Source organism: Ammodytes marinus (assembly GCF_949987685.1).
Source record: "Ammodytes marinus genome assembly, chromosome: 14".
NCBI lineage: Eukaryota > Metazoa > Chordata > Actinopteri > Uranoscopiformes > Ammodytidae > Ammodytes > Ammodytes marinus.
The window spans coordinates 13,732,269-13,743,466 of NC_137218.1; the positions used below are offsets into that span (position 1 = coordinate 13,732,269).

General features: G+C 43.2%; 1 protein-coding gene across 1 annotated transcript in view; it reads right to left on the minus strand.

Moving 5' to 3' along the window:
* Nucleotides 1–8,761, minus strand: part of ubl3a (ubiquitin-like 3a) — a 37,036-nt gene extending 28,275 nt beyond the window's left edge. The window contains exon 1 of the mRNA XM_080040948.1: nucleotides 8,072–8,761. Within this exon, the coding sequence (XP_079897074.1) occupies nucleotides 8,072–8,098 (27 nt within the window). The 5' untranslated portion in view covers nucleotides 8,099–8,761. The remainder of the gene's footprint in view (nucleotides 1–8,071) is intronic.
* Nucleotides 8,762–11,198: the final 2,437 nt, after the last annotated feature.

The window sequence follows — 11,198 nt, forward strand, 5'->3', positions numbered from 1 at the left end:
ATAACCTCTTAACTCCAACCGTAAACATCTAAGGTTTGGTTGAGACAAGTGTCCAATGAACCAAAGCATGAACAGGTTGTTTGAATGTGGATGTTCCGTCTAGGATAAGTGTGTTTGCCTCAGGACTTGAAGGAAACATGCATTTTGGAGGGGGAAAAACAGAAGTAACTTATGCAATGTTTATTGTTTTTGCTCTGAGTTAGCTTCAAACCACCAAGCCGGTTAGGCCACTTAGAGTGTTAAGGTGCGAACACACTAGGCACTTTACACGCGTACAGACGCGTATGAAACCCGCCCCTTTTCCATAGGGAACCATTGGTTTACGCGCGTACATGGCGCGTAAATGCGTCACTCGCGCTAAAGCAACATTTTCACTCGCGCTAAAGCAACATTTTTACGCGCGTATATATTACGTGCGTATATATTACGCGCGTATAGCTACGCGAGGAGTTCAAAAAATTGAACTTTTGTTGCTCCTACGCGAGACGATTAGCCGCGTTGGCCAATCAGCGTTGAGCTTGACCCTACGTCACATACATTGGCAGGGTCGGAGAACAGTGTACTGTACACAGAGGCTGATGCGAGACACCGAGGAGTAAATGTATTGCGGCGGCCGGTGCTGTATGAAGCCGCTCGGGGTTACAATACGTGGGGAAAGTAAACCAGGAGAGTGGACTTCCTGGTTAATTCAGTGAATATGTGTGGCTGTGCTTTAGCCGATAAACAAAGTTAGCGCCGTATAGCATTAGTTAACTCACCCTGTTGTGTGCGGGCGGCTAGCGCCTCATATTATGAACCCAAACATGACGACTGTCCGCGGGACTTTCACGACAAGTACACGAAGCACCGGTGTTGATCTACGCCAGCCACGGTCCCCCGTCACGGTCCCCTGTCACAGCCAGGTAGGGTAATTTTGGCTACTTGCCTTTATGTTGTGCCGCCGTGCACCGATGCTGCTGTAACTGTGTTTGTTATGTAGCTGCCGTGAATATGCAATGCTGTTTTAATGCTAGGCTATTTGTGCTGTTCAGTTTGTCTTTTGGCACAGTTGTTGGCCGTATTGTTGTTGTTTTTGTGTGGACATGCACGCTGTTGTGTCGGGTCGGTTCTGATCGCAGCCATGGTTGATAAGGGAAATACAATATCGGGAGGGAGACTCGTCACATTACGCGCGTATAACCATTTTTGACACAAAATGATCAAGCAACATTTTAGCCGCGTTACGCACGTAAATCTTACGCGTGTAAAATGCCTAGTGTGTTCGCACCTTTAGGAGTAACATGCCAGCCCACCTACAACCGCAAACAATGCTGCTCATGCTTAACCTTTTCGGAAACCAATTAAAGCTGTATACTACATACACAGTAAAGTAGCTTAGCTTTACTATGTTAACAACCCTAATGCAAGAAGAACATCAACAGCACGTGTAAACACGTGTGCAGGTTCAGACAATCCAAAATGCATAGCTGGTTATATTTACTGGCTCCTGAAAAAAGGAGGTTATAAACTATATACTAGGCTAGTCAGCACACTGTGGAAAACTGTTCAGCAGGAACGAACAAGAAAGATGGGAATAAAAGAGTGTTGACAGGTATGTGGAACTACATCAGTGCGGTGATGTGTCCTCTCTGAATATTCAGAAAGGACACACACAGATCACATAGGATGCACATGCACAGACACATGCCTTGCAGAGGAACACACACACACACACACACACACACACACACACACACACACACACACACACACACACACACACACACACACACACACACACACACACACACACACACACACACACACACACACACACACACACACACACACACACACACACACACACACACACACACACACACACACACACACACACACACACACACACACACACACAGACAAACACAAGCTAACCAAAACAGTTACATAAGCAATCAATGGCTGAAGGGTGCTCAATAGGACTTCCTGTTGGTGTTAGTAGAGGTGCGTCGATAAATCTGAATTAGCCGCACACAACCACAGAGTGCAACTGCTGGACATACACATTGACAAAAGACCTTGCTCGTACCAGTAGCTGTCAATACAAATCTAAAAAGGCAATACAATCGTTCTCAAAGAGAGACAGATGAAATATATAAATGCAGAATTTCCCCCAGTGGGGCAATAAGGAACTGGTCTACATATGATTTACCAACTCTGTGAACACTACAGTACAGTAGTACAAATCACAACTGAGTATTGGCATCATTCATCTTCAGTGGACCAGGTATATTACCTGCTGTGTTCCACACTTTCCCCTTTTGAGTCATCAGTTTCCTGAAAGGGGTTCCCTGATGTGAACCTGAAAGGAGCACACAACTACCGTCCACTCCACACCTTCAGAAATGCTGTCAGAGAGCTTTCCCCTCGGGCAGCCGGGGCCCTACATGTGACAATGTCAGAGTCGATATGTCAACCAATGGACACGAGGAGGGATGATGTAATCTAGATCTGTGACTCAGGCCCCGCAACACATGGCATCCTGGACGCACACATATTCACTGACATGCTCCATCCAACAACACGCGCTGTCATGGTTCAATAGTGTTCTTTTGTCCCTCCGAATGTGTCAATCAGACAGAGCCGTTGTTAGCCGGCTCCTGCAAAGCGCCTGCAGTCCTCACTCTCTGTCATAAGTGCTGAGCTAAGCTGGAGTGGGGAAGGGGGAATGAACAGGGAGCGCCATTTTCAGCAGCAAGGATTCCCCAACCATTGTTCTCTCATCCGCGACCGACACACCGTTGACCTCTAACCCCAACCTTTGACTCCTTTGTGTGTGCGTGTGTGTGCGTGTGTGTGTGTGGTTTTCTTTTGTGCCCCAAGGGGACTGTAAACAATGTGGGAATGAACTATAAACTGCTTTCAAAGCATCAAAATTTGAATTAGACTCACACACAGCAACAGAGCTTTCAGGCACACACTGGTGATACACAGACACCGAAATCCACTATTCCGAATCAATGTCTGGTATATAAATACGTATATCTAATACGTCTACATGTGCATTCCTATGTGGTTATTGCTGTATAACAGACAAGGGTCATGGGGGCACAATTAAAACAATCGGCAAAACATGAATATCATTAGTCGATTCATTGATGACACTGACAGAAAATAAATCGGCAACAATTTAGATAAGTGTTTTCTTTTCATCTCCTACCATAGTACATAAAATATGTTTTGGTTTCGGACTGTTTGTCGCAGAAAAACACAAAAAATGAAATTTAAACAAAATCACTGTGTGGTGTATTTGTATGTGTATGTGTGCATTTTAAAGAAAATGGTTGAATACTCTAGCCTGTCATTCCCAGACCTGCCACTGTTGGTCTGGACACTCTCCATTGAAGCTTTTTCAGAAAGTCCAGAAATCCTGGCTCACTTTTCAATTGGTTCTATCTAATATGGGCGCGCCAGACCCCTTTGTATGGTGCTCTGGGGCGGACGTAACCGGATGACGACAGGGACGTGCATGCGACGTCGAAGCCGTGATAGTAAACATCAAAGATGGCTGCGGATATGTTGTGTGAGTTTGAGACTGCTTTGGCCTCGACCCTTTACGATTTGGAAGACGGCACTCAAATCTTTCATTAGCAAGTAAGTGGAATGCTCTGTTTTGCTGACCGACCACGGCAAAAGTTTAATTGAACAGTTTAACAGCTGTTCGCTAAACGAACGGGGCTTAATACGTCACCTTCTGCATCGCTCTGATTGGTTGTAGTGCTATCCAACTGCGTGCAGTGGCATTTGAAATGCACGAGTAGGAGCCGCCCCTTGAGTTGGAAATTACAATTGATCGTGGCCAGACCCTCTATCGTTCAAGATATCAGGGTCTGGATTTCCAGGCTATGAATACTCAAGAAAATTTAAAAAGTAGGAAAAGTGCAGCCTAGCCCCTGGGCTGTTTGACTAGTGAGTGAATCATGACAAGGACTGAAAAATAGCTAGTGAGCTGAGCACACATTTGATTGGTTAGTTCCTACTCAATCTATAGACTTTATAATCCTACACACTTTTCAATGAGACCGCAATACCTTTGTCAAGATTATGAGGTGTTGTGCAAGGTGAGAAATTCTGCTAAAATTTCAAAATTCGAATCAATACACATCCTATTGATAATTAAAAATGTCACCTGATGATTGAAGGGTTAATGTGCTCGCTCACACTTCCTGGGCCTGGTTGAGCTGTGATTGCCACCTCTACCAAAAATTAATACATAGTTATCACCACTGCACAAATGACAGGGTGTATGAGTGTGTACGTGTGTGTACGTGCGGTTAAGTGTTTATTTCTTCATATAATATCAGGATCAGACGTGGGCCTTCAGTAAACCACTTCCTGTCCAGAAGGAGAAGCTGTGACACAGTCATGTCATTACCACTTTACAACAAATGGCTGTGTTAATGATTAATGCATTATTTACCAATGCTTTATAAATTAGCAAAAACTCTTGGGTTGCCAGGTTGGTTATTTATCCTTAAATAGCAGACAGGGCTGGAAGAAGTATTCAAAGTCTTTACTTGAGTAGAGGTTCTTACAATTACGTCATACTCTACTCTTATTTACAATTGTAACTCCTTAATTGACGTCTTATCAGATCCATTCATCTTTAAAAAATCCTTATAAACAAATTGGATAATCTGCATTGTTACATTTTATTCAGTTTTTTCTTTTTACCCAACTGATCGGTTGTGACTGGACAGTGGTATCAACATTATTTCTGTCATCAGCCATACAGCGGTGTCTAGGAGAAATTAACACTATTTCTGAATTTCCAATTAAATTGACCTTCCTGCAACAATGATTATTTTCATTATCAATTAATTATGTTCTCGATTAATCATGTAATATATAAAAATAGTGAAAAATGTCCACCGCAAGCCTTCTTAATGTCCAAAGAGCTGAGGGTGTATAACAAGGATTTATTAAACATTTATGAAGGCATTAGTTTTGACTGTCATGTACCTCCTCTCGGAATGTGTGTGGATTATATAGATCTCCCTGTCCTTTCTGCTGTGCTGGGACAAATCCAAAGCGCTGATGTTTGAAATTCCCTATCTGAACTGAGGTGCTTTATTCTTCTCGTGCCCCTGTACTGGTCTCTCTAGTCTGCCCACACCCTACACACACACACACACAAACACACACACACCTGGAGTGCACCCTGACCCTATCCCTCCACACACTCACAAGGGCACCCAGACCCAGGATTTCAAGCGTCCCCACTGTTGCCATGTAGACCGTTTCAACCCAGTCAGCACTTCTGAGGTCTGCATTGAGGGAGGTAATTTACCCCCCACCCACCCCTTCCTCATCCTTCACTCTTCCTATCCCTCAACCCCTCCTCTTTTTCTCCTTTTTCCAAGACGGAGAAAGAAGGAAAAAGGAAAAAGAATTCCCATTTTCAAGAGGCATGACTATTCCTGCTCCTATTCTTTCCCTGAGATTCATTCACCCACAATGTTTGGCACCGGCAATCTCCTCTCCTCCTACTCTCACTCCCACTCTATACAGCCTTTATATGTGTGTGTGTGTGTGTGTGTGTGTGTGTGTGTGTGTGTGTGTGTGTGTGTGTGTGTGTGTGTGTGTGTGTGTGTGTGTGTGTGTGTGTGTGTGTGTGTGTGTGTGTGTGTGTGTGTGTGTGTGTGTGTGTGGAGGGGGGGGGGGGGGGGCTAAAAGGCATAATTGCGTCTGCTGCTGGTTTCAACCACACAGGATGAGTTAAATGCACATAGCTGATATTTCCCACCCCCCGGGTTTCCTTGAGGGGGGAACACAGGGAGCTGGTTTGATGTATGGAGTAAAAAGCCACAAAGGGAAGCGATTGTGTGCAAGATTTACACTGGCAGAAATCCTGAAACGTCTTACTTATGTGCAGAATTTGACCTTTTTGTTTCAGCTGGAGGCATGTTAATAACATGAGCGCCTGAAGATAGCAGCTCTGGCAAAAGAAAAAAAATACATTTAAAACAGTGCTGCTTGCCAGTTGGCAGAAATATTATGACTTTACCCGCACAAAAATGAACTTTATGCTTGACACTGGGCGATGAATGATGCGATAATAATGCAATACTTCCCCCACTGGGAAATTCTCAAAGCACACGGATAAGGCTGCCCTTTTAACTAGTTGGCAGGAGTTCAGCGTGTTGCTAAAAGGCACTTCAGCAGGGCGCCTAGAGCCTTGAAAGCAAAAAAGTTCCCTGTCTGGGTGATAGAAATCATATGCTACCGCTGCAACAATACACAAGCAAAACACCATTAGGAGCCACTACTACTACCGAAGCTCATACTAAGCCTCACCCATCCACACAGATGGTGACATGAAAACACCTTCTTAGGATTCAGGAGGATTTAGCTGCCAGAAAATGAAAATATTCAGCTTATGATTATATCCATAATCCACGGTCAGTCATTCCTTACGATGTGGATGTGCTAAACTTAGATCCTTTAGCTTGGATTGGACAACTACGTATTTACATAGAGGCCGGATCACTTCTCACTTCCTCACAGTATTTATTCCCCACATCCTGACAACATAATGGCCCTGATTTTCAGATGGATCAGCCAAACTCGGACACGCAGGCAGTCGAGTACTATGGGCGCAGCTGAGATAGCTGGTCTCTGCCTAGAGGGCCACACATTATGTGCTTTAACCTTTTCTATACATAGACCTGGAAGTATTATTAGGGCCGCCCCCCACGCAATGGCAGCAAAAGATGACGGACATAGAATAAATTATGGGAAATAGTATGGCTAAGACTGGTTAAATCCAAGTAAGCTCATTTCATACGCCTTTTAATTTGAGGAATCGCTTCCCTCCCAGAGGAGCTGACATAATCTTCATGATGAGAGTTCATCACACACACACACACACACACACACACACACACACACACACACACACACACACACACACACACACACACACACACACACACACACACACACACACACACACACACACACACACACACACACACACACACACACACACACACACACACACACACACACACACACACACACACACACACACACACACAAGTAAGTAAGCTAGGGCACAGAAAACAAGTCATAAGTCATAAGAGGATATAGTGTCTTGAAAGGGTTGGGGTAAGCTGGTAAAGTCACCTGACAATGACCACAGATTTATAGGGTCATAGTTTGCCCTCCTTTTTTAAAGTGCTACTTCAACAGTGAGTATGACATCAACATTGGGTTGCAGGAGCAAGGCAATTACCGGTCAGTGTGCACTCAAGAAGCAGCAACAGAGCACCTAAACTCCACACTCTTTCCAGCCCTGCTTTCTAAGATGCCACGGTAAACACAAAATGTCAATCATAAAATATACAGGGTCCTGTACGGGAATTCCAGTGTAATTCCAATATAAAAACAAATTAAATGTATCTTTACCTGAACTATTACATCACAGCAAATTGTTTGGCTTAAAACATTCTAATGTGTTTTGCCTTATTGTCCAGGATGCCATTGTAGACCTACTCCATTAATTTCCATACCATGAAAGTCAATGATTAGACACACAGAACTGTGCTAGACTACTGAAGAAGTTTCAAGGGTGTGCTAATAAAGTTTTATACTATAGAAAATTCAATGGAAGCCAATAGCTGCCTGGGATAATAACAATTAAGAAATCTAAACTGTACTTTTTTTTGTAAAACTTATTCCTCTAAAAATGCAAAGGTAGGCCTACACATGAATCAAAGTTAGGGAAGTAACCCGATAGACACTGATAAGGACCATATCAGTTAAGTTAAAGTGCCACAGTTTCCTTTCCACTGGGAATCCTCAGTCCCTACTGTGGGGACCATTAGACTGTGTTGGGAACTAGTGGGATGTAGCCTATCAGTGTCATACTGGGGCCTTTGCTACTATGTTCCCAACACTGTTAAGAAGTAGGCCCTAGGCTAATGAATAGCCTACACCCCGATCAGCTTCTCGGGGGGCAAAATCCTAAAAAGGGAAAACATTGAAGTCAATGGTTAAGTGTGACAAACTGACAGTATAAATGTCTCACCATGTCCGCTGGGGTGCTGCCCGTCATAGTGAAGGTTTTCCCGGTTCACACACACACTCGCACTAGACGAGGGCAGAACTATTTCCTCTTTTCGTCTCCTTGGCTGTCACAAACTATTCAAAATCCCGCGTAGTCGTCGTTGTCGTCGTGGGTTTTTCGAGCAGGAAACACAAAAACAGACAATGTATCCCCGGTGACTTGTGCTCTCTCTCTCTCTCCACAGTCACAACACCGAGGAAGTCGAGACGTACAACAGCGCTTCGTCCTCTCTATTGCACAATCATTTCGTTGATCATTCCCCCACACCGATCCGCCAATTTTTTTGCAAAATAGCCTACAGTTAATGTTGGTGGGATACGCTGTCGACCCAAAGGGCCACCTCGGACCCTGCAAACATCAAGAATATCCTGCTTTGGAGAAAGGTGCTACGCCACAAGAAAAAAAACAAATATTGCTGGCACATCCGGACACGGATATTTGTCTCTCTTGGTGAAAAAAAAAGAACAAACACTATCCGCAAGGTTAACGGTTACCGTCCTCGGATAAACTCAGACGCTTCCGCCGGTGGGTACAGAGCACGAGTCTATTACGGTGAAATCTATCGGTGCTTCTCTTTTTCGAGGAACACGGGAGTTTGTGATGATTGTTGTTAATGTTAGAGACTGTGCTGCTCTACCTTTCCGACCCGTTCAGCTGTCATTCTGCTCTGAAAACTAGCATCAAGCAAGCGGAGCAAAGAGACACCGGACTTCCGGTTATGTTCTCTTTTCCAAAATAAAAAGACTTCTACCTTATTTGCACTAGGCTAGGCCTGTCGTTCTTCTTGTGTCATTTAATAACATGGGCCCGGGTTTGGTTTCAGAGATGAAGGGCTTCACACTACAATGAGATGTTTTTAACTAAACAAAAACTATATGTCCACAGTGGTGGAAAGAGATCTAGGGGCAAAATATCGTGAAGATAGATAGATAGATAGATAGATAGATAGATAGATAGATAGATAGATAGATAGATAGATAGATAGATAGATAGATAGATAGATAGATAGATAGATAGATATATAGATAGATAGATAGATAGATAGCCACATTTCATAGCCTACAAGAAATGCAGCTTCGCAATATAGATATGATGACATGCCCTCGAGTAATTTAGGCCTAGCCTACTAGAAATGGATGAAAATAAAAAGAACAGGGATAAAATGCCACAATATGAATTTAAGAGGGGAAGTGCAACCTAGGCTAGGCTTACTTGATAAAGGAAGCAACATAAGGGAAAAAAGCTATTAATAATATAACATTAAAAAAGGATTAAATAAAGTAAGACAGCATCAAAAGTCTCACGTAGGCTACACCCAATTTACATTCAGGGCCTCTGCCTTTGAAGCCTCTGGCATCTCCGATCATAACAGAACAAATAAAACCACTTAATTATTTCTTGTTCTTTTTTTATGGGGGGTGGGGGGTTAATCAAGGAAAAAACTGTGCAAAAGTTCCCTTCAGAGTGCCCTACAACAACAACAACATAAAAACGTGATAAAGTGCCCTCTGGTGCATTCCAGTGCCGAATAGGCTGCCCTCCATGCTAGAAAACGGTTTGGAACAGTTTCAACATAAATACATCATGACTTTAAGCAATACCCCCAGTGCATACAGATGCTCTTTTCATTTCTTACACCACATGCCCCTTATACAGCCTAGTCCTCGTCTGCATTTATAGTATATCAATCTAGTAAATTATACACTATGATGAAATTGGCCAAATTTAACTATATATGATCATTCTTTACATAGTAGCCTAGTTCATTCGTAAAAAAAAATAGAAACTTAAAGGAATTAAATTAAAATTGTTGTATTATACCATCCCGTCAACATGGCTTCAATCAATTTTATTTTGAAAAATCAAATTGACTTTCTATCCGGGTGTAATGTTTCTCAACTCGCTGCTTGATGCAGCCCCTTTAAGAACATGGCGTCGCTCCCCACATTTTGGGGGTGGAACAGCGAAGAGAGTGCTGAAAGTAGTGGGAGGCTGAGTGGGAGTGGAAGGACTGCACACACCTCTTGAGGAACAAGCATTGTGTGTGTGTGTGTGTGTGTGTGTGTGTGTGTGTGTGTGTGTGTGTGTGTGTGTGTGTGTGTGTGTGTGTGTGTGTGTGTGTGTGTGTGTGTGTGTGTGCCTGTTTGGGTGTGTGGGTATGTGGAGGGGTGGGTGTGTGGGTGGTATACACATTGTGGAGAAGGGATTTGGAAAACCTATTGGACTTTCCTTGGAATAAAAGATCAAATACAACAGATTTAGTATTTGACAGGCTGCTTTTATGTTTGTATCCATACACGTGAATAAAGCTTGTAATGGCCTTATAGCTGCTTTAGAACAGTTTCATTCAAATAAGCCATCTCTACAAAAAGGAAAAAAAGAACAGGATACTTAATTGACCACTTGGTGCAAAGGTCAGAGGGCAGCTCCAGAAAAGCGCTGTGAAAGCTGGATTCAATGTCGTCTAGGAAAATAAATCAGGAAACTGATCCGTTTACAGTTGTGTTAGCAGTTGTGTTAGCAGTTATGCGCGGTGACAGTTCATTAGAAGTGATCAGTGACTGTTGTGAGGTTAAGAGAAGGCGGCAAGGCATGCTCATCCTGTAACCATTCAATCAATCAATTAGCCAATCAGTATCCAGGAGTGCATATTTTGTTATTGGGAGTGAAGAAGGTCTTGCAGAGCTGATACGACACAATGACGACCTTTGTTAAGCAGCATAAGACATTTTTATGGAACTGTTTTAATGTGTATTAAACAGATAAAGTAAATTACATAATGTGTATAGTACATTTTATCATAGAGAGTTGGAAAAATATGTGACAGTTTCGTAATATTATTTCAATATGGTGGTGGGGGTATTTATAGCATGCATCTAATACAAATGTAATATAATATCCTGTCCTTGATCAAGTGCTCTGCCTTGTATGTGCGCCTGTGTGTGCATGTGTGTGCGTGTGTGTGTGTGGGCCCTGTTTCCGTCAGAGTTCGAGATGCGTATCGGCAGCAGGTCTGTCCTCTCTCTGCTGGACTGACTGAAATTCATTGTGGCATCAGGAGTGGCTTTTTCTCTGAGATCTACAGGAT